The following is a 24,829-nucleotide window of genomic DNA, read 5'->3' as shown; positions in this document are numbered from 1 at the left end:
CTCAAAGGATGTGAGGTTCGTGCACAAGGCAGTTCTAAAAGTGGACGGGTAATTACTGGTTCTGCTTCCTGTAATGATTTTGTAAGATCATGCCACACTGCCTCCCCCACAGAGAACAACTAGAAAATCTGTACATAACGCAACCAGGAGCCGCTTGACGGCACTGGGGAGTGAACAGCAGCAGACAGATTCCAGGGGAGTAGTTTGAAGTGAATTCCTGTGGCTTCCAGTCTGTGGGGCCATGTGCAGTCAGAGCAGGGCATGGGAGGCAGTGGCTCTGGGAAAACCACAGTCTTCACAGCCCAAGAACAAGAAAAATGAAACTGGGGGGCTGTGGTTGTTACCAAACCAAGTGGGCTCGCCTCCTGGTGAGTTAAATAAGACTATACCAGTGGAAGTTGTCTCACAAAGTAAACTGTATTTGCAGCAAATAGGAGGCCGTGAGGAATCATTTCCAAAGTCATGGCGTCCCAGAACTAAGGGAAGCAGGAACTTTTATTTCAGTTGGGGAATAATATTCAAAAGGGAGAGGTGGGGGTATTCACTTGCACAGGCTCAGTTGGAGAACATGCTTCCACATAATGAGGCCTAAGCTCCTCCTGGAGAGATCTTTGCATTAAAAATAAAGCAAAGGTCATGGGCATAGCTCTTGTGGTGAGGCTTGGTCAGTTTCAGGATGGCTGGTGGTTACATCTCCCTTGAGTGCCTCATTTGGTCAGTTTCAGGATGGCTGGTGGTTACATCTCCTTAACCTACAAAAGGAAAAGAAACAGCTTGGAATAACAGTTAATTGCTTCCAAACCCACCTTTGAGTTTCTCCAGGCACCTAGTCCTGGACATGGTCACTGAAGAGGGAGGGGGATTGCAGGAGGGGAAGAAATGTGCAGGGGAAACTTCAGACTCTGCCCTCACCTTTCTGACGGACTGAACCACGCATGTGCAAGCCACTCGCTAACAACAGAAGATCTGAACTGAGGCTGGAGCTGCAGCCAGGAGCCAGTTTGCGGTTCAAGACCAGCTGAGATCACTACCTGTTGAACCAAGAGACACAGTCATTGGTGGAAAATAACAGAATCCAGAATTTCCACCACACCACATTCATAATGTCCAGGACACAGTGCAAAATCACCCAACATCCAAAAATCAAGTAAATGGGACACATTATTAAGAGAAAAGAGGATCAACTGAGATAGATCCCAAGATGACCCAGGTGTTGGAACTGGCAGATAAGGATTTTTCTTCATGTGCCATAAAGCTCGGTTATTAGGTGCATAAACAGTCTGTATTATGTCTTCTTGATAATGGACCCTTTTGTATTTCACAACGACCTCCTTTATTCCCGGTCATATTCACTGTGGTGAAATCTGCTTTATCTAGTATTAGTATAGCTTCTCCAGCTTTCTTTCAACTAGTGTTAGCATGGCATGTTTTTCCAATCTCTTTATTTTTAATTTATTTGTGTTTTTATATTTAAAGTGGGTTTGGGGTAGGCAGCATGTAGTTGAGTTTGCTTTCTTATTCAATCTGACAAATTATGCCTTTTAAATGGGGTTTTTAGACCACTGTCATCTAATGTTTCTGCTGATAATAGTTAGATTTGAATCTATCCTGCGATTTGTTTCTTATTTGACCAATCTGTTTTTTGTTTGCTTTTTCCTCTTAGACTGCTTTTTTTCGGATAATTTAAGTATTTTTTATGATTCCATGTAATCATCTTTTTTGGCTTATTCTGGATAAGTCTTTGCTGTGTGTGTGCATGTGTGTGCATGCCTTAGGGTTTACAGTACACATCTTTAACTTTTCACAGTTTATCTTCAAATAATATCAGACCACTTCATGACGCCTGAACAACCTCACAACAGTACTCTCCCACCCCCACTGCAGCCTCCGTGTCCACGTTGTCACACGTTTTATTCGACGTGTTACATACCCCACAGAAAGTGCTCTCTATCCCTTTCTTCACATGAGGTTTCCATATTGTGTCATTTTCCTTCAGCATCTCTCAGCACTGATCCGCTGGTGACCGTGAATTATCTCAGCTCTTGTGTGTCTGAGAAAGTTGATATTTTATCTTATTTGTACCCTTTGCTGCCAGGCATAGAATCATAAATTAGCAGCTTTTTCTCTCAATACTCTGAAGACCTTGCTTCACTCTGCTCTGGCCTCAGTTCCAGTAAGAGATCTGCCTTCATTCTAACCTTTGTTCCTCTGCACTCAGCAGGTCTTTTTATCTCCTGTCTGATTTCATGATTATCTTGTTATCACCCTATTTAAGCAATTTAATTATGATGTGCCTTCTTCATACTTCTTAGACTTGGGGTTCATTAAGTATCTTGGATATGTGGGTTTATAGTTTTTTTTTTTTAATAAAATATGGAAAATTTTCAGTCATTATTTCCTCAAATTGTTTTTCCTGTTTTCTTCTTTTTCTCTTTCTGGGACTCTGATTACATATATTTTAGGCCATTTGAAGTTGTCCTGCAGTTAACTTTCTGTTCATTTTCTTTGGTCTATTTTCTCTCTGTATTTTATTTTGAATGGTTTCTATGGTATGTCTTCAAGTTCATTAATCTTTTGACAGATTTGCTCTTAATCTCATCTAGTAAGTTTTCATTACAGATGTTTAATTACAGACATTTCATCTCTAAAAGTTTTTGGGTCTTTTTCATATCTTCCATATTTCTACTTAACATCATCAGCCTTTTCTTTTTTTTACTGAAGTATTAACATACAATATTATGATAGTTTCAGGTGCACCGCATAGTGATTTGACATTTATATACATTATAAAGTGATCACCATGATAAATCTAGTTCCATCTGTCACCATACAAAGTTATGACAATATTGTTGACTTTGTTCCCCATGATGTAATCCCATCCCCATGACTTATTCATTTTATGACTGGAAGTTTGTACCTCTTATCCCCTCACCTATTTCACCCACCCCCGACCCCCTACATTGTCAGTCTTGTCTCTAACTTCTTGAACATGTGGAATATGATGACAGTAATAACATCCCATCTTTGTCTATGAATTACGTCATCTGTGCTATTTGTGGTATCAATTGAGTGATTTGTCTCCTCATTACACGATGTGTTTTTCTGCTTTTTTGCATACCAGGTAATTTTTGGTTGGCTGGTAGACATTGTGTATTTTTCCTTGTTGGAACCCGGATAGTCTGTACTCCTAAAAATATTCTTGAGCTGTTTCCTGGGACAGAGTTGTGTTACTTTGAAACAATTGGAAACATTCAGGCTGATTCTAAGCTTTGTTAGGTGGGATCTGAGTAACCTTTAGTCCAGGGCTGACTGTGTTCCACCACTGAGGCCACTCTGAATACTGGACACAATCTCCTGTGAGTTATGGGGTTTTCCTAAGCCATGTGTGGACTGGTTGAGCCCAAACCATTCCTGTCTGTGTGAGCTCCAAGAATTATTTCCTCTAATTTTTTGGTGTTTGATTCTGCAGTGTTGGGTAGTTTCCTCACATGGGTGCACTGGTCATTACTCAGTGGAAGATGCAGTGGGCCCACGGAGAATCTGTGAAGTTCTCTCTTGCTGCAGTTCTCACTTCTTGGGTGGTCTTCCATATGTGCTCTAGTCACCTCAGCCTCCCAGGACACCCAGTGCCATCTCTTCAACTCAGGGAGAGCTCAGGGGTCCACTTGGGTTCTCCTTCCCTGTGCTGGAGCCTGGAATTCTCTCTCCAGGCAGCAGGACCATCACAGGGCCCACCTTGTCAGTTCCAGGTCTCTCAGGGGTCACTGAACTCTGCTGCCTGAGACCCACTGTGTGAAAACTACTGTTTCATATATGTTCCCCAAAATTTTCAGTTGTTGTGGGAAGAAGGGTAAATTAGTTCCCTGTTATTTCATCTTGGCTGAAAGCATAAGTATTAAACAAAGATTTTAAAGTGATTGTCATAACTATCCTCCGTGAAGGTAAACAAACATGCTTGTAGCAAATGAAAGAGTAGGAAATCTCAGCAGAAAAATTTAAAAAAGAAAATTTTAGAATTGAAAAATACAATATTAGAAATAACAAATTCTTTACATGGAATTTAAGTAGAGCAATAGAAATTAACATGGAAAATAGAAAGAAAAAAGGGTGGAAAAATAACAGAGCCTCAGTCACTCTTAGGTAAGATCAAACTTTAATATACATGTGGTCGGCTTCAAAGAAGGAATGGAGAGAGAGAATGTGCAGACAAAAATACTTGAAGAAATAGTGGCTGGAATTATCCAAGTGATGGAAGATAGACATTTGCAAATATGATGCTCAACTAACACCAAGCAGAATGAAGACAGTCCCACATAGAGACACATCAGATCAAGCAGCTGGATACCAAGGCTGAAAAGCAAATGTTGGAAGCAACAGAGAAAAATGACACTTCACACAGAGGGGAATAATGATTTGATTAATAGCTGACTTCTCATCAGAAACTATGGGGACCAGAAGAGAATGAGAAAAGAGATTTAAAGTGTTGAGAGAGAGAGAAAAAAAGACCTGTCAATGCAGAATCGTATATCCAGCAAAAATATCCTTCGAAAATCACTGTTGAAAGACAGCATTTTCAGATTTAGAGAAACTAAGAGAAATTATTACCAGCAAATCTCTACAATAGAAGATGCTAAAGGAAATTCTTTAGGAGAAGGGAAATTATACCAGAAAGGGAATCTCAGATCCTCAGAATGGAATAAGTAGCTTCAGAAATGGTAAATATCTAGGTAAATGTCAAAGGCTACTCATTTTTTCTGCTTTCTCCTTCTAACTTTTGTATAATACACACAACTTACAGTAAAAACTGTAATATTATGGGGAGGGTAGAAGGATGAATAGGTGAGCATAGAGGGATTTTAGGGCAGTGAAACTATTCTGTATGACACAGTAATGGTGGATACATGTCATTAGACATCTGTCCAAACCCACAGAATGCACAACAGCGAGAATGAACCTGGTGTAAACTGTGGACTTTGGGTGATGATGACATGTCAGTGCAGGTTCGTCATCTGTAACAAATACACCGTCCGATGGGCAAAGTTGATAGTGGGGGGGCTGTGCATATGGAAGCAGGGCATATATGTACCAAACACTCAATTTTGTTGTGAAACAAAAACTGCTCTAAAAAAATAAAGTTTTTAAAAAATGATAATATTTTCTTCTGAGGTTCATAAGATACATAGATGCAGTACATACAGTTACTACAGCATAAAGGATGGGCGGGGTGGCCCAATATGGCTGCACTATTTCCATATTTTACCTGAAGTACTAAAATGTTCATTGTAAGTGGAACAGGAAAAGTTAGAGATGGAGATTGTGAACCCTGGAGAAATGACTGAAAGAAAAAATAGCCAATAGGACAAAAAATAAAACAATGTAAACCACCACATCACCAGAGTAAAGAAGAAAATCATGTGACATGCAGAAAATGCATTTGAAGAAATTCTACATCCATTTATAAAAGTCCGGGAAAGTAGAAGTAGAGGGAACTTCTCTAACTTGATACAAGGTGTCCCCGAGAACCTGCAGTCATCACAGACAGTGAGACTAAAGGCTTTCCCCTGTAAGTCAGGATCAAGGCAGAGACATCTGCTCTCATTGTCCCCAGTCAACACCACACTGGATTCTTAGTTGGTGTGAAATAGCAAGAAAATCAAATAAAAGGCATACAGATTGGAAAGGAAGGAGTAAAACTGTGTTTTTTCACAGATGACATGACTGTCTACATAAAAAATCCTTAAGAATATAACAAAAAAAAAAGGCTACTGGAATTCATAAATGAGTGTAACAAGGTCATAGGATACAAAGTCAACATACGAAAATCATTTGTATTTCTATACAGTGGCAATAAATGATTGGAAATTGACATGTTTTTTCTTTTGCTTGAGGAAGATGGTCCCTGAGCTCACACCTGTGCCAATCTTCTTCTACTTTGTATGGGATGCTGCCACAGCATGGCTTGATGAGCAGTGTGTAGATCCATGCCCAGGATCTGAACCCGAGAACCCAGGGCCGTGGAAGTGAAGTATGCGAACTTAACAACTGTGCCACCAGGCCGGCCCCCAGAAATTGACATTTTTAAAGTGCAACTTACAATAGCAACAAAAATCATAACATATTTAGGAATAAATCCTATAATATGCCTGTAGAATCTCTATGCTGAAAACTAAAAAACACTGATGGAAGAAGTAAAAGAAAACTTCAATAAGCAGGGAAATGGTCTTAGTCTATTCGGGCTGCTATAAAAAAAACCCACAGACTGGATAGCTTATAAACAACAGACATTTATTTCCCACAGTTCTGGAGGCTGAGAGTCCAAGATCAAGGTGCCAGCACGGTCACATTCTGGTGACAGCCCGCTTCCTGGTTCATAGCTGGTGCCTTCTTGCTGTGTCCTCACACAGTGGAGGGGACAAGGGCTCTCTCTGGAGCCTCTTTTGTTATAAAGGCACTAATCTTGTTCATGAGGGCTCGACCCACATGACACAAGCACCTCCCAGAGGCCCCGCCTTCTAACACTCTCAACCTTGGGGGTTAGGATTTCAACATGTGAATTTTGGGAGGACATAAGCATTCAGACCCCAGCAGAAATATACAGTGTTCGTGGATTGGAAGACTCAGTATTTTAAATATTAATTTTCCTTAAGTTGATCTATACCAATTACAATTCCAGCATATTTTTGGTAGAAACTATGAAGTTGATTCTACAATTTATTTGAGTAGGCAAAGTAATTAGAATAGCGAAAACAATTTTGAAAAAGAAGAACAAAGTTGGAGGCCTTAAACTACCTGCTTTCCAGGCATATTATAACATTACGATAATCAATAGTGTGCTGGTGAACGAATAAACACACAGATCAGTGGAACAGAAGAGAGAATCCAGAAACAGAACCACACATGTATGAGCAATTGATATTTGACAAAGTTGCTAAAATAACTTAATGGAGAAAGAATGGTATTTTCAAAAAGAGGCACTGGAAAAATTGAATATTCATATGCAAAAATATCCACCATAATATATAACTCAAAACAAAACAAAACCCCCAAATCCTTGGACCCATGTCTCACACCACATACAAAAATTAACTCAAAGTGAATCATAGCAGTAAGTGTAAAATCTAAAACTATAAATTTTCCAGGAGAAAATATTCATGACCTTGGATTAGGCAAAGATCTCTCAGGTAGGAAACCAAAAGCACACCCATGACAAATTCTGTTTAGTTAAACTTCATCAAAACTCAGAACTTCTTCTCTTCAAAAGACACTGTTGAGAGAAGGAAAACAAGTCAAAAACTGGGAGAAACCATTTCTGCAACACACATCTGTGAAGGCTTTTTATTCGGTGTATATGAAGAACTCTTCAATCTGAATAACAAAACAAACCACCTCGTAAAAAATTGGCAAAAGATTTGAAGAGGCACTTCAGCAAAAATGATACACAAATGGAATGAAAGTACAGGAAAAAATGCTCAACATCATCAGTCATCAGAGAAATTCAAATTAAAACCACAAGGAGATACATGTGTGCACCTTTCAGAATGGCTTAAAAAATTAGCAACAATATCAAGTACTGGCAAGGATGCAGAGCAACCAGAATGCTCGTACACTCCTGCTGGGAAAGCAGAATGTTTCAGCCATATTGGAAAACATTTTGAGAGTTGCTTGTAAAGTTAAAGAAATGTTGACCATGTAATCTTTCTGATCCAGTAATCTTATTCTTGGATATATGTCAAAGAGAATCAAAATGTTACGTTCACACAAAAATCTGTATGTTGATGTTTATAGCAGACTTATTCACAATTTCCAAAAACTGGAAACAACCCAAACAGACAAACTGTAGATATAAATGTTCTTCAGCTAGTAAATAAGTGGCACATCCATCCAATGGAATATTATTCAGTAATGAAAAGGAATAAGCATTTTATATGTGAGACGAAATGGATGAATATCAAATACAATCTGCTAAGTAAAGAAGGTAAAGCTCAAAAAGTTGTTACATAGTGTGTGATCCCATCCCTGTGAGATTCAGGAAGAAGCAGAACTACTGATAGGGAGCAGATCAGTGTTGGCTAGTGGGGAGCAGGGGCTGCCACAAGGGGCAGACAGGGAATTTGGGGAGCAGCAGAGCTGTTTTCTGTCTTGATTTCTGTGGTGGTTTATGAATGTGTGTGTTCATAACAAATAGTACTGTAAAATAAAAAAACTTGACTTTTATGGCATGTGAATCATGTCTCCCTTACTTCCTTTGAAAAAACCAGTAGGAAAGTTTTAAAAAGATAAATAAAGGGGAAAAAACTGGAGGAAACGAATAGAAAAAAGAAATAAAGTTACAGACCCAAAACTATGTCAATAGCTATTTATTTTTAATTTTATATATTTTTAATAAAAATTATATATTTTAAAGTATCCAATGCTGATTTGATGTACATATACGTAGTGAAATAACTACTGCAGTCAAGCTAATTGATACCTCATCTCCTCACACAGTTACCATTTTTTTGTGATGAGAGCACCCAGCTACTTTTTTAGCGGATCTCAAGTATTCAGCACAGTAGTATTAACTGTGGTCATCGTGCTGTACGTTAGATCTCTGGACTTATTCAACCCGCATCACTGCAGCTTTGTACCCCTGACCACCATCTCCCCCCCTCAACCCCAGCCCCTGGTAACCGTTCTAATCTCTGCTGCTATGAGTTCCATGTGTTTTTTTAGATTCCACGTATAAGTGAGATTATACCATATTTGTCTTTCTCTGTCTGGCTTGTTTCGTTTAGCTTAATGTCCTCCAGGCTCGTCCGTGTTGTCACAAATGGCAGGATTTCCTTCTTTCTCATGATTGAATAATATTCTGTTGTGTATATGTACCACATCTTCTTTATCCATTCATCTGTCAACGGACACTTGGGTTGTTTCCATATCTCGACTACTGTGATTAATGCTGCAGTGAACATGGGGGTGCAGATATCTCTTTGAAATACTGATTGCATTTCCTTTGGATATATCCCAGGAGTGGGACTGTTGGATCACGTGGTAGTTCTACTGTTAATTTTTTCCCTTACGTTCTTTTATTTATCATATATGTGCAGATCTGTTTTATGTACAATGATTGGTTCTATCAATCATACCAAGGTGTTCTATTGATACTATTGCTAATTTTTTGAGGAACCTGCATACTGGTTTCCGCAGTGGCCACACCAATTTACATTTCCACCAATGGTGCACAAGGGTTCCCTTTTCTCCACATCCTCAGCAAGACATGTTATTTTTTGTTTTTTTGATGATGGCCATTCTAACAGGTGTGAGGTGATATCTGATTGTGGTTTTGATTTGCATTTCCCTGATGACTAGTGATGTTGAGCACCTTTTCATGTATCTGTTGGCCATTCATATGTCTTCTTTTGAGAAATGTTTATTCATATCCTTTGCTCATTTTTCAGCTGAGTTACTTGTTTCTTGCTATTGAGTTGTATGAGTTCTTTATATATTTTAGATATTAACCCCTCATCAGATTACAGTTTGCAAATATTTTCTCCCATTCTGTAAGTTGTCTTTTCACTCTGTTGATGATTTCCTTTGCTGTGCAGAAGCTTTTTAGTTTGAATGAATCCCATTAGTCTACTTTTACTTTTGTTGCCTCTGCTTTTGGGGTCATGTCCAAAAAAAGCATTGCCCAGACCAATCTCAAGTTTTTCTCCTATATTTTCTTCTAATAGTTTTATGGTCTCAGGTCTTAAATTTAAGTCTTTAATCCATTTTGAGTTAATTTTTACATACGGAGTGAGGTAAGGGTTCAGTTCTTCCATGTGTGGAAAACCAGTTTTCCCAACACTATTTGTTGAAGAGACTATCCTTTCCCCATTGTGTATTCTTGACAACTTTGTCAAAGATCAATTTACCATAAATGCATGGAGTTATTTCTGGGCTCTCTCTTCTGTTCCATCGGTCTGTGTGTCTGTTTTAATGCCGGTGCCATGCTGTTTTGATTACTATGGCTTTGTAGTATACATATATATATTTTGGTGAGGAAGATTAGCCCTGAGCTAACATCTGTTCCCATATTCCTCTATTTTTGGTATGTGGGGCACCACCACAGCATGGCTTGATGAGCAGTGTGTAGGTCCACGCCCAGGATCTGAACCTGTGAACCCTGGGCCTCTGAAGTGGAGCAGGCGAACTTAACCACTATGCTACCGGGCTGGCCCCCATAGCTTTGTAGTATATTTTGAAGTCAGGAAGTGTGATGCCTCCAACTTTGTTCTTTTTGTTCAAGGCTGTTGCTGAACAACCTGTGCTTGAAACTCCTATCCCACCATCTTGTTTGCTCATCATTTTACACATTAGTGGACTGAAGAGTTCAGTTAAAGGCCGAGATTCTCGGGAGGGACATAAAAATAAGACCCAAATGTATACTATCTACAAAAATTGCCCTTTAAATATAAAGGCACAGACAGTTTGAAATAAAATAAAAATAAAAATCACAACAACTGGAAATGCAGTAGAGTTGCCTCTTTATGCCTCTTTATGCAGATAGAATCATACATGAGGAAAAATCCGAAGAAACCCACAAACAGTTAGTACAGGTGCTGGAACAACGGGACACCCACATGCAAAAGCGTGAAGCTGGACCCTTACCTCACACCATCCACAAAATGAGTTCAAAATGGATCCAAGGCCTACATATAAGAGCCAAAATTATAAAACTCATAGAAGAAAACATAGGAGTAAATCTTTGTGACTTGAATTTGGCAATGATTTCTTAGATATAACACCAAAAGCACACGTAACAAAAGAAAAATTAGACAAATTGGACTTCAAAATGAAAAACTTTTGTGCATAAAAGGAGAATATTAAGAAGGAAAAAAGATAATCCACAATCCAAAATGGCAGAAAATATTTGCAAATCCCACATCTGATAAAGGTCTAGTGGCCACCAGGCCAGCCCCCTCTGCCTGGCAGGATGCCCTGAGTGATAGAGGTCTCAACCCCACAGCACCTGGACACTGGTCATCTTCCGCATTGCCAAGGAGTGAGTGCTGGACTGTTCTGACTTAATCAGAAACAGTGACGGAGCCCAAATTTCTTTCACAATCACCCTAGAGGTCAACGGCTTCAGTCTGCTCCTAAAGAACACACGGTGTTTGTGAGTCTGAGAACCAAAAGAATTGTCTTCACTTTTCTGAAAAGTGTGTCTTATTATTTCACATTAGTGACCATTTTCAAACTGGCTCCCAGTGGTGCCCTCCCACTTTGTTTATTTCTCTGAAAGTGGCCGTGGCAACTTGGCTGTTCTCTGTTCCCAACCCCCACGGTGTGACAAGGCCGATGACATCCGATTCCTGGGATCCTGAGCTAGGTGGAGATTAACTCAGCCTCAGCCTGTGATGGGAAGTGATGGTCTCAGCTCTTCCTCTTCTCCCTCCCCTGTTCTCATCCTCCTGCTCTGCACAGTCTCAGAGTTGCCTGACATCACCACTGACAAGCCCTGCAGAGCCCAGAGATTTCTCTTTGAAGAAGAGAAAAACTCTGGAGAAATCAGAGGGATAAATAAGGAATGTACCCAATTCCTGCCTTGTCCTTCTCCCAGACTAATCCTGCTGATGGCCAAGAGGATGAACAATGAGAGAGAGTGGTTTCTCTCATTAGAATTTTAAAATCCTCCAAGTAATGGATCATTTTGGAGCATCCTGTGTTTTCCTGCTTGTCCCAATAATATATTATTACTAAACTTGAATAATTTTAATGGGGGAAACTCTTTATCTCATAAAAATGCTGAGCAGGGGATCCATTTAAAAAAATGTTATCAAGGTAACTCCAGGGGTTTACAAGGAACAAGGAGCCTACACCCCTGTGTTCCAGATATCAGCTGAGACCTTCTTGCCAGGAGCCAGGGCCCTTGGAGGGAGGGGTGCCCATGACCCTCCTCCAGCAGGGCGGGCCTTCTCAGGTGTGTCCCCCAACATGGGCGCACACACCACAGGATCCTAGGTTAGCCAGTGGCAGGCAGCCGGCTAGGGATATGGGGACAAGCGAAAACTGCTCACTCAGACTGGGACACCCCTGGGCTAAACTCAGGAGCAAGGTGTGATCCAGGCCTGTAGACCCACAAACCTCACCATGAGTTCTTTCCATCTGGATACGGCAGTGGAAAGGAGAAGGTGCTGGGTGGGGAAAAGCATTACGCTGAAAAGAGCTCCTGCCTCTGCCACCCGCCTGGAGTTTGGTCTCCAACAAGCATGGGTTTTCTCACCTTTAGAGAAATGAGGGGTGGAAGCCATCGAGTTTCCTCAAGTGCTTGAGGGGCCTCATTTTCAGAGCTGCTCAGCTCCCTTCCCTGCCCGCAGTGCGTCCACGGGACCCCAGCCCACGGCCCCTCCCTTCCGATCTTTCCCTTTGGAAGCTTCAGATGTGCCCACTCAGGCACCTAGTGGTTTGGGGTCCTGAGCTGATGCAATTTTAATGAGTTTCCATCATTTTCAAAGGGAAAAATGGGAGGGAGGTGGCTTGTTACTGAGACAGATCACAGCGCACCTGGAAGGACAGGACACTCATTTCCATTTACCTCGTCTGATGACCCTCCAGTTCCATCAGTGGTTGAGTGAACGCGGCCTGTTCTTCCCAATCACGGTGCAAGTGTGTAATTTCTCCCAGTGGAATTTGATTTTAATGAGAGGCTAGCTCATAGGAGAGAGTCATTATTTAGATAGCATGCAAGCGTCAGGTTAATTTTAAATCAGCTTTTAGGTCAATCTGTCTTAATTATTCCATTAACTGTTTTTGACTAGCAATTTCAATAATTGTTTTAGCATAATACTTGGCAGTGTAATTGCTTTTTGGAATCTGTTCATTGAGATGTCAGAGTCAGATCCCGGGCTCCCTCCCTGTGCCCGAGTTTGTGTTTGTGTGTGTGTGTATGTGTGTGTGTGTGTGTGTGCATGTACAAGCATGTGGGGGGTGCTTCCTCTGATTATTAATGAATGCATTTTCACGAGGCTTATTGATATCAGGGAACCCTGCCTTTATTTTTAAAAAACTGTTAAATAAAATTTTAAGGTTAGAATAGTTTTAGATTTACAGAAAATTGTGATGATAATACAGAGTTCCCATATACTTCACACCAAATTTTCCCTGTGATTAGCACCTTACATTAGTATGGCCCCTTTGTCACCATTAAAAAACAGTAGAAAAGATCAATGAAACAAAGAGCTGGTTCTTTGAGAAGATAAACAAAATTGACAAACCTTTAGCCAGACTTACTAAGGAAAAAGGAGACAAGGCTCAAATAAATAAAATTAGAAATGAAAGAGGAGAAATTACAATGGACACCACAGAAATACAAAGGATTATAAGAGAATACTATGAAAAACCATATGCCAACAAATTGGACATCTAGAAGAAATGGATAAATTCTTAGACTCATACAACCTTCCAAAACTGAATCAAGAAGAAATAGAGAATCTGAACAGACAAATCACATGTAAAGAGATTGAAACAGTAATCAAAAACCTCCCAAAAAATAAAAGTCCAGAACCAGATGGCTTCTCTGGAGAATTTTACCAAACATTCAAAGAAGATTTAAAACCTATCCTTCTCAAACTATTCCAAAATAGAGGAAGATGGAACACTTCCTAACTCACTCTATGAGGCCAACATCACTCTGATACCAAAGCCAGGCAAGGACAATACAAAGAAGGAAAATTACAGGCCAATATCATTGAGGAACATAGATGCAAAAATCCTCAACAAAACATTGGCAAACCGAATCCAGCAATACATTAAAAAGATCACACACCATGATCGAGTGGGATTTATACCAGGGACACAGGGATGGTTCAACATCCGCAAATCAATCAACGTGATACACCACATTAACAAAACGAGGAATAAAAACCATATGATCATCTCAATAGATGCAGAGAAGGCTTTTGACAATATCCAACATCCCTTTATGATAAAAAGTCTCAACAAAATGTGTATAGAAGGAAAGTATCTCAACATAATAAAGGCCATATATGACAAACCCACAGCCAACATCATACTCAATGGGGAAAAACTGAAAGCCACCCTTCTGAGAACAGGGACAAGACAAGGGTGCCCACTCTCACCACTCTTATTCAACACAGTACTGGAGGTTCTGGCCAGAGCAATTAGGCAAGAAAAAGGAGTAAAAGGAATCCAAATAGGCAATGAAGAAGTGAAACTCTCGCTGTTTGCAGATGACATGATTTTATATATAGAAAACCCTAAAGAATCCATCAGAAAACTATTAGAAATAATCAACAACAACAGCAAAGTTGCAAGGTACAAAATCAGCTTACAAAAATCAGTTGCATTTCTATACTCTAATAACGAACTGACAGAAAGAGAACTCAGGAATACAATCTCATTTACAATTGCCACAAAAAGAATAAAATTTGGCTTATTATGATTTCAATCTTCTTAAATTTATGGAGGCTTGCCTTGTTTCCCAACATATGGTCTATTCTCGAGAATGTTCCATGAGCACTTGAGAAGACTGTGTATTCTGCTGTGTTTGGATGGAGTGCTCTCTATATATCTATTAAGTCCATCTGGTCTAGTTTTTCATTTAAGTCCACTATTTCCTATTGACTTTCTGTCTGGATGACCTATCCATCGATGTAAGTGGGGTGTTAAGGTCCCCTACTATTATTGTGTTGTTGTTAATATCCCTTTGAGGTTTGTTAATAGTTGCTGTATGTACTTTGGTGTTCCTCTGTTGGGTGAATATATATTTATAAGTGACATGCCTTCTTGGTGGAGTGACTCTTTTATCATTATATATTGCCCCTCTTTGTCTCTCATTACCTGTTTTATCTTGAAGTCTACTTTGTCTGATATAAGGATGGCAACAGCTGCTTTCTTTTATTTGCCATTAGCTTCGAGTATCATCTTCCATCCCTTCACTCGGATCCTGTATTTGTCTTTAGAGCTGAGATGTGTTTTCTGGAGGCAGCATATTGTGGGGTCTTGTTTTTTAATCCATCCCGCCACTCTGTGTCTTTTGATTGGAGAATTCAATCTATTTACATTTAGAGTTATTATTGATATATCAGGGCTTAATGCTACTAGTTTATCACCTATTTTCCGGTTCTTCTGCACTTCCTTTGTTTCTCGTCCTGTGTGTTTTGGACTACCAATTCAGTTTGGTAGTTCTCTATGATGGTTTTCTTAGTTTTCTCTTTATTTATCATACATGTCTGTGTTCTGATTATTTGCTTAGTAGTTACCATGAGGTTTGTATAAAAAATCACATAGATGAGATAGTCCGTTTTCTGATAGTCTCTTATTTCCTTAGACTAAGTCAATTCCATCCGTTTCCTCTTCCCCTTCTAAGTTATTATTGTCCCAACTTATTCCATCTTGTGTTATGGTTTGTGGTTAAAATGACAAGATTATATTTATTTTTGGTGTTTTCCTTCCCTTTATCTTTGCTGTTATAATTAAGTATTTGCTAACCTGTTCTGATAGAGAGCTTCAATTTTTCTGATTTTGTTTACCTATTTTTCTCCTTGCTCACGGATTTGTATCCCCCCCTTTTTTTTTTCCAGGTATGAGGGCCTTCTTGAGCATTTCTTGTAGTGGGGGTCTTGTGGCAATGAACTCTCTTAGCTTTTGTTTATCTGGGAAAGTTTTTATTTCTCCATCATATCTGAAGGATATTTTTGCTGGATATTCTTGGCTGAAAGTTTTTGTCTTTCAGAATTTTGAATATATCATTCCACTCTCTCCTAGCCTGTAGAGTTTCTGCTGTGAAATCCGCTGAGAGCCTGATAGGAGTTCCTTTGTACCTTACTCTCTTCTGCCTTGCTGCCCTTAATATTTTTTCTTTGTCATTGACTTTTGCCAGCTTTACTATTACATGCCTTGGAGAGGTTTGGAAAAACTTCAAACTTCCCCAGGTTTGGACTGTTCTCAGTTATTATTTCTTTGAACAAGCTCTCTGCTCCTTTTTCCCCTCTCTTTTCCTTCTCGAATACCTATAATCCTTATGTTGCATTTCCTAAATGAGTCAGATATTTCTTGCAGAATTTCTTCTCTTTTTTTTAGTCTTAGTTCTGTCTTCTCCTCCATCTGGAGCATTTCTGCATTCCTATCATCTAGATTTCCAATTCTCTCCTCCATACTCTCAGCTCTGTTCTTTAAAGATTCCAGACTTTTCTTTATCTCCTCCATTGTGTTTTTCATCTCCAACATTTCTGACTGGCTTTCTTTATAGTTTCAATCTCTTTTGTGAAGAAGTTCCTCATTTCATTGAACTGTCTATCTGTATTTTCTTGTAACTCATAGAGCCTTTTTATGATAGCTATTTTGTGTTTTGTTTTTCTTTTGAGGAAGATTGGCCCTGAGCTAACATCCGTTGTCATCTTCCTCTTTTTCTTTTTTATCGCCAAAGCCCCAGTACACAGTCATATATCCTAGTTGTAGGTCCTTCTAGTTCTTCTATGTGGCATGCAGCCTCATCACGTCTTGAGGAGCGGTGAGCAGGTCCACGCCCAGGATACCTACTGGCGAACCCTGGGCCGCCAAAACAGAACGTGTGAACTTAACCGCTACTCCACTGGGCCAGCCCCCATGATAGCTATTTTGAATGCTCTGTCATTTAGATTATAGGTTCCTGTGCCTTCAGGATTGACTTCTGGGTGCTTGTCACTTTCCTTCTGGTCTGGATATTTAATATATTTTTTCACACTGTTTGACGGTGTGGATTTGTGTCTCCGCATGATAGTATCTGGTTGCAGCTTCCACCTGCCACCACTGGGTGGGGGTCAAGAGCTGTATATTCTGAGCCCACAGTGATCCATGGATACTTTGGCCGACTGGCTGTGCTGGAGCACTGGACAGGGGGAGGGATGCTTTCTTTTGCCTGCCCAATCCCAGGGGCTTCTCGCTCTTCCTTTGCTATCTGCTCTCCTGGGGTGCTAGCTTGATGAAGATACCCCTCAACAGTTCAGTCACCTCTGTGTGGGGGTTTCCCATGGGCTGTGAGCGAACTTGGAGAGTCACAGTTTTCCCACAGAGGGCCGCCTCTCCCCCTCTCTCTGCAAGCCATGCGGTCCCGAGGTCACTGCCATTGGGGAGCAAGAGGAGCTCTCTTTACCTCCTTCCACTTCCTCCGGGGGGGGTGTCCAGCACCTCCACGTTCAGATGTATAGCTGGGTGGGTCTCTCAGATGTCTTTTGTGTTGTGTGAGTGTCCTCTTTTGGTATATGAATGTCCTTTTTGTTGTATCTTAGTGGGGAGAGTCTAAGGGGAGAGCTTGCTCCATCATGATGCTGACATCACCTCCCAAATATTTTATAATAATATATGGACTGTAACTTTACTCAAATTGTGAAAAAACCTTTAGAGACTGTCATCAAAAGTGTAATGCTGGATAGCTCAAGTTGTGCAGCCCATTCTTCTCAAAGAACCAACACTGCTAATTCTAGCTCTTTCTCCTTTACAAGTATTTAAATCATAAAAGAGTACCCGGTATGTAGCATTTCTATTCTTGGCTCAATAAATTATTCAACATTCTTTTAGCAAGCAAAAATAAGTTAAATACCACAAAAATGTTCACCCTCAAAACACAGATTTGCAAAGATACTGGAGACGTCCAAAATTAACCAACAGGCTACCCCTGGGCCAATAATTTTTAAAAACTTCCTTACCATGCTAATACTGTGCTTTAATCTTGGTTGGCTGTTCCCATTTTTCCTTCTGAACAAAAAACCTGAGACTGGTTTTACTGCTGCCCACATCCGCCATTTTCGACACAAGCAACAGTAATGGAGGAAGACCCAAATGTACTATCTTTCACATGCAGGCACTTGGTAAAGCTGCCAGGGGTGGCCAGTGTCCACCTGGAACAGGTACAATAGTAACCATGCCTTCTCCATCCAAATTCTAGTTTCATTCTTGCCTCCACAATAACCTTCAAAGCTGACCACATAAGCAACTCATCCACGCATCCGTGCAATCATTCATATATTCAGGGCTCTGAATATGAATATGAAAGCCACTCAGCTAGGGTCAACAGGGAAAACAATCAGGTAAGTACAATACCTGTCAGGGACCCTGACAGACTGGACACCCTAACCCAGCAGAAGGACTCAAGGAGGATTTCACAGTGGAAATTACTTTTCAGCTAAGACCTGAAGGATGGGTAAGAGTTAACCCAAAATTGGGGAAAGCAAGAGTAAAAAGATGAGGGGAGAACATTCAGGCAGGGGAACTAGCATGTTAGAAGGCTCAAAAGTAATAAATAAGAATAACGATGATATTAACAAAAATAGTGATGAATAATAAATTATTGACTCTCTGGGTCAGACACTGCTTTAAGGTTCTATATGTATTAACTCATTAAGTTCTCATAAATATCCTTATCCCCATTTGACAGATGAAGAAATGGACGCACAGAAAGTTGAAGTAATCATCCCAAGGTCATAGGGCGAAGAGGTGGTGGGACTTGGACTGAACTGAGGCGCCTGAAGACAGAGCCTACCTGCTTACACTGTGCTACAAAAGATCTGGTCATGCTTCAGAAACTGGAATTTTGGTCCATGAAGAATTTTAGGGGGAGGCTGATAAGGGTGGTGATGATGAGAATTAAACAGGGGCAGATAATGGAGGGTCTGGGAAGCCCCTGTACCAGACACCTCTCATGTCCTTCTCACATCCTCCTGGCCCACCTTTTCTTCTACAGCCACAGCTGCAGCAACCTGCTGTATGCAGTGAACCTGGCAGCACCTGCCTCAGGTGCATCAGGTGCTACCAGGGCTGCAGCACGGAAAGCCTGGATGTGAGGAGTCAACACCTCCTGGGACAGCCCTGACCAACAGGGGTCAGGAACCAGTAGGTAAACAGCACCCTCTTCCTTGCCTTCAGTGGACACTTGTGGGGAGAAGAGGGGCAGACTACATGGCTCCTCTGAAAACCTGGAGGGATGGAACCCTAGGTTCCCACAGCAGTGATCACCTCCTACTTCATTCTGCCCAGCCCTCCTCTTCAGTTTTATGTGACTACTTCCTACAAATTACCACCTACACACAAACCCTCCTCTCATACTCTGCCTCCCGTGGGGAACCAGATTGAAACAGCCATGTTAGACAGTTTAGATTTTATCCTTCGGGCAGTCAAAGACAGCATATTTTTGGCAAATCATACCTTCTCTCTTCCAGGAAGCAACAAGAGGCTGAGCGAGGGGAACAAACTCAGCAAAATGATGGCTTGGTAAAGGTTCCCATTCTTCTCTCACCTCACCCCTCCCACCACCCTTACACCAGGAAGCCACCCAAGAATAGGGTGCAGGAAAAGTCTATACCCTGTCTTCTGCTCCTTTAGCCAGAGGCTAGAAAAATGGCAGCTGCCCTGGACTCCTTCAGACTGGGGCCCACTTCTGAGGCCATGGCATCTACAACACTGCTACTTCTTCCACCATCTCACTGGCTCTTCTTGTCTCTTCTAGAGCTACTAGAGACATATGGCTACCTGACTGGTACCTTTGGAAGTACACTAAATCTTAAAACCAAAGAATAAGCTTGAAGATGAGGAAATAAATGGAATAGATAGATGATTTGGTTTTAAAATATTCTTGGCTTCTCTCTCTTCTGGATGAGATGTTTTCATTTCTCACTCATATTATGATGTAAATAAATCACAGATTAAATGCTATAATAGCCAGAAATTTTTCATATGAACAATATTGGAGGTAACACCATACATCTGGCTTAAGGATGAAGTTCAGTTTCTATAAAATAGAATTAAAAATATTAAAATTTTGCTCTTAATATTAGATTAAGTAACATAAAAAGGATAACATGTATATTATCCACTGCTCATAGTAATTTTAACTGTCATTATCATATATCCATGAATAAGTGAGATACCATGTAACCCTGCCTACAACAGTTTGTTGAAAGGCCAGCTACAGCAATTATGCCTTAATCAATACACAGGCTCAAGGTGTTTAAATTGTGGCCAAAAAGAAAGAAAGACTATAAGGCATCTTTCTTTTTTTTTCCAAATTTTCTTCTTTAAATTTATTTATTTAATTAATTTATTTTTATCCCCAAAGCCCCAGTACATAGTTGTATATCCTAGTTGTAGGTCCTTCTAGTTCTTCTATGTGGGATGCTGCCTCAGCACGGCTTAATGAGCCATGCGTAGGTAGGTCTGCACCCAGGATCTGAACCAGCAAACCCCAGGCTGCCGCAGCGGAGCACGGAAACTCAACCACTACGCCACTGGGCTGGCCTATAATCCATCTTATTCTTAAGACATTTAAGCAAAATAGATTCCTGAGATAACACAAATACTGAATGATGAAAATAAGATAAAAATTATCTTATACTAATTTTAACCAAATTTATTCTTACATTTGACAGTGATTATACTAAATTGCAATGTTTAGGTGAAACTGCTACACATTAGAAATAAGAGAATGGTAAAAGTACTGTAACTATGGTATTTGTAACATATATTAGGGTTAAATTTTTATTGACTAACATATGCAAATTGGTTTAAAAACTGTTACCACTGTCCTTTCTTACCTGCATATGTCAGATTGATTATGTTCATAAAGTTTCTTTTCCAGGTCCAAGCTCTTCTTTTCACTATAATACAGAAAGAAAATGTTTTATGAATAATTACACTGATAAGTAATAGGCAGTTGGATTTAGAACATGATCTCCTTTGAAATCACACCTTTGTAAGAATGCTTCTCTGGCCTCTCTAAGAAGCAGAAAATGCCAGCTGCGTTTGAAACTCAAGACAAAAATACTTAGCAGTCATCACGGAAGTCTAAAAAGCAAAAAGGACACTGAAATGAAGCAAAAACAAGATTCTCAAAGTAAATGGGGAAATGCAGTAAGAAAAGGCTGGGAAGCAGGTTCAATCACTCAGCAAGTATTTCTTGAGTGCCATGATGAGCCAGGCACGGTTCTAGGTCTGGAGACTAATCCGGTGTACACCAACCAAGGCCCCTGCCCTCAGGCAGCTGACATTCTAGGGGGAAGGAGAGACAATAAACAAGATAAATATGTAAAATATGATATGGCCAGACTTCTCTGAGACGGTGACAGTTGAGCGATGGGGATCCCACCAGGTCTGGACACAATGCCTCCACAAATCCACCCTAGATTGAAGACTGGTGGCTTGCTCTGTTCCCAACTAGACAAACCTGGGCAGAGCCAAGTAGCTGAGTTAGGAAGAGGTCTCTGAAAAGTAGACCTGCCCTCACTTACATTTAATGAAGACTAGGCCCCCTAACACTATTACTTCAAATTTGGGGGGATTTCTTTTTACAACTTTGTAACATCGCCGTGATTTGTCACTGACTGCTATCCTGTGATGAGCAGGTGAGTGCTGGCAGTCAGCTAGAGGACAGAGCTTACCCTGCACACCCAGCCTGGGCAAGAGGTAGGGGAAACTGGGCAGCAGGGGTGGTAGCAGCCAAAACCAAGGGGCTAGGGGTAAAACTGCTAAATGAGAAGCCATCTCAGTCCCAAAAAGAGTCCTTGGGAAGTTTAACCACAGAGGGCCCCACTCAACCACCACCAAAGTACCAGCTTCAATCCCATCTAACTGAAGCCAAACTGCGAATCTAAGTTAACAAGAACTAAAGGCCAAAAGAGAAATCACATAATGTCTGAGAGAAAAATGCTAAAGAAAAGACTGAATCAACGACAAGAAGTCCAACAGAAGGTGAGCCTAGCTTGGCCCCCTGAGGGACAGGGGCTGAGCCCACATTCCATTTGTGAGCTCTTAATTATTAGTTTCTGTTTTCCTTCAGAGAAAAAAAAAAAAGCCCAAAAGTTACTCTGTTAGCTAAATTATAGGTTAAGTAAATTTCTTTGCTTAGCATAATCTAGAATGGAAACCATCATTTAACCAAAATTCTTTTAATGGGAAAATGGGGTCCAAAATCCAAACACTGAATCTTTGCTTGGGGAATAATCTCTTCCTCAGTTGGGGTATGCCTACGTTAAAAAAAAAAAGGAAAAAAAAAATTTACAGAAACACAAATTTTTAATCTACTAGCTTCACACAGATCTTTATTTTCTCATTAAGAAGACTGAACTCAGAAGAGAAGTGAAAGAAACATGGTATAATCGCTTCCATGTTAGAAATTTTTATTTGTCACTTTCCTCCCTTCTAAGGTTCAGTGATCAATAGGATACTTAGTTCATGAAAAACAAATGTCCGGACAGAGTGAGCAATTCGTCACTAAATTATGAGACAGACCCTTAAAGGCATCTATGACCTTGTGCCTCTGATGTCATGCTTTACTTCTGTGGAATTTCTGCCAAGAAAGCATGACTGGAATCTGGTCATGAAGAAACATCAGATGGACCCAGCTTGAGGCTCACTCCCCAGAATGAAAGCTGTTCTCTATGAAACTGTCAGGAACAGGAAAGGCAGGGAAAGACTGAGGAATAGGCACAGATGGGGAGAGACTGAAGAGACATGGCAAATGGGTTCACAGATGGACTCCTGGACCAGACGATAAAAAAAGACAGTGCTAGGACAGTTGGTGAAATTTGACTGGGTCTGTGGATTGGTATATCAGCATTGATTTCCTGACTGGGAGGGTTATATGGTGATCACAGAGAGAGCATCCTTGCTTTTTGGAACTATGCACTGGAGTGCTTAGGAGTGATGGGGCACCAGTTCTCAAATGGTTCAGAAAAGATTAATAATTTTAAATAGAAAGAGAAAGAGAAAATATAACAAAATGTTAAGAGTTGCGGAATCTGGGTGAGGGAAATATTAGAGGTCTTTGTCCTCTACTTGCAACTTTTCTGTAAGCTTGAACTCATTTCAAAATAATTGTAACAATTTACCTCTGACTTCTAGTGAAGAAGGACCACAGTCTCTTTGGGAATCCACCACCTCACGAGCAGCAAGTTCTTTTTAATAAAGAACATAAAACTTCTTTGTTCTTGCTCTATCTCCAGTAGGGACAGACTGGTCAAACTTCTTCTCTAGCATGACACTTCCTACACTGAAAAACCACAAACACCTCTTGGCCTTCTATTCCAGGCAAAATGATGCTACTCTAATTCACTCTGCATCACAGGCCCATTTTCTAACCTCATCATCCATGCAGCAGTGCCTCTGAGTGCTGTCTTTCATATGTTTTAAATTTAAGACTTAAAACAAGATATCTACCCCAATAAAAAGCCAGAGAAAGGATTATTGGGAGGATCATCTTTCAATTCCTACAGATTAAATCTCTGTTTCAGAATCTTTGGAACATCCAGCCCCGGGATATGTACCCACTGCCAATGGTTTCAGGCACCTGCACCCCTCACTTGGACCTTTCGAAGTTTTACACAGCTGGGTGGTCCTTAAAGTGTAGTATGTGGTTTAGTTTCCTCCTTTTAAGCCACCTGTTATTCAGTTTTTGTATCAATATCATCTTCAGCTTTACTCAACTAATACCTCAGCATCAATTTCTGGACCTTTACGATATCTCACCCTGAATCAATATTGGTATTGAAAACACGGGCTGGTTAATGGGCCTTTTAAACAGATGTTTTTATATAATTGTAAGTGTCAACTCCACTTACATGTTTCTACCACACTTGTGGCACTATATGCACTGTACAGAGTCATTCCATCAGGCTCTTGTAGATTCAACGACCTTCCCACAATGCAAAGAAAACACTGATACAAAAAGGAAAAAATTCAGAATATAAAATTACATCTATGTGTGACTACAGCTAAGACAATCTGGGCTAGAAACACACCAAGTACAGGGAAAAGCCCAGTTATTAGACCAGCTAACATTGCAATGACCCACCTCTAAGAGGGCTGAGAAAGGGCAGGTTGTTTTTCTCTCTCACTCCCAGGAAATCTGTGGACTGATAAAGCAGCTGTGACTACCCAAGGTCGTAGCCTGTAAATTTCTGGAGCTTTAGGAGACAATGGTCCTTGTGGTCAGCGGGATTGGTTAAGAAAAACAGGTACATTCAAACACTCAAATAGGGTACAGACAATGATATTCATTATCTGTTGGTTCACAAAACTACAGCTTTCAACTTTTTTACTTTGAGGCTCTTTATTTACTAGAGAAAAAAAAATCTGTGGCCATACTTGACATATTAGTCAAGGCCTCTCATTTCTGTGAAGAACCAAGGTTCAGAGAGGCTGAACGACCTGCTCAAGGTCACACAACAGTTCACAGACTGGAACCCAGGTTTCCATGTTTCTACCGCACTTTTCTGTGTATCCAAAATTATTCGCCTCTGTACTTATTAACTATGCATTAGAATTAGTCATGGACTTTTAAAATGAAAAATGAGTACACACAGCAACAGATCTGTACTGACTTAAAAATAAAACCAACCTCCAAAGGCAGAACCATGAATAGGCTATAAAATTTGACTCAAATTCCTTATACAATTTCAACAGCCTCACCTTGCTTAATAGTTAAAGCATTAAGTGTTAAACATTAAGTAATAATCATTACACAGTTATTATACCATAAGGACTATAAACAGCCAGGTGTTCCTAGCACAGGAAGCAAAAATGATAACTCACAATTAACTTAGTTCAAAAAGAATGCCATTTGAACCAGTGACATTTTAAAGATTTTATTTATTTTATTTTTCCCCCCAAAGCCCCAGTGGATAGTTGTATGTCGTAGCTGCACATCCTTCTAGTTGCTGTATGCGGGACTCGGCCTCAGGATGAACGGAGAAGTGGTGCCTCGATGCGCACCCGGGATCCGAACCCGGGCCACCAGCATCGCAGCGCGCGCACTTAACCACCAAGCCACAGGGCCGGCCCTGAACCAGTGACATTTTAAAATTTAGAACTTGGGCTA

At 40.4% G+C, this 24,829-nt stretch overlaps 1 protein-coding gene across 19 annotated transcripts in view; it reads right to left on the bottom strand.

Moving 5' to 3' along the window:
• Window positions 1-397: 397 nt before the first annotated feature.
• Window positions 398-24,829, bottom strand: part of LOC147911413 (uncharacterized) — a 30,433-nt gene continuing 6,001 nt past the window's right edge. Inside the window, exons 2-10 of one of the 19 annotated variants that reach the window (XM_087428129.1) lie at window positions 23,804-23,915; window positions 23,571-23,667; window positions 22,842-23,002; window positions 20,704-20,799; window positions 20,550-20,612; window positions 12,560-12,671; window positions 10,994-11,120; window positions 913-1,031; window positions 398-752 (exon numbers count right to left, since the gene is read on the bottom strand). In XM_087428129.1, coding sequence (XP_087284255.1) covers window positions 722-752; window positions 913-1,031; window positions 10,994-11,120; window positions 12,560-12,585 — 303 coding nt within the window. In that variant the 5' untranslated portion in view covers window positions 12,586-12,671; window positions 20,550-20,612; window positions 20,704-20,799; ... (1 more) ...; window positions 23,571-23,667; window positions 23,804-23,915 and the 3' untranslated portion in view covers window positions 398-721. Of the gene's footprint in view, window positions 753-912; window positions 1,032-7,156; window positions 7,265-10,632; window positions 10,674-10,993; window positions 11,147-12,559; window positions 12,672-20,549; window positions 20,613-20,703; window positions 20,800-22,841; window positions 23,003-23,570; window positions 23,668-23,803; window positions 23,916-24,829 lie in introns of all 19 variants that reach the window. The other 18 variants (XM_087428127.1, XM_087428130.1, XM_087428128.1 and 15 more) reach the window with 18 other exon arrangements.

The sequence above is a fragment of the Ceratotherium simum genome, unplaced genomic scaffold, assembly GCF_057802395.1.
Source record: "Ceratotherium simum simum isolate JZ-2026a unplaced genomic scaffold, ASM5780239v1 HiC_scaffold_43, whole genome shotgun sequence".
NCBI classification, from domain to species: domain Eukaryota; kingdom Metazoa; phylum Chordata; class Mammalia; order Perissodactyla; family Rhinocerotidae; genus Ceratotherium; species Ceratotherium simum.
This window is presented reverse-complemented; position numbering and strand designations above follow the sequence as displayed.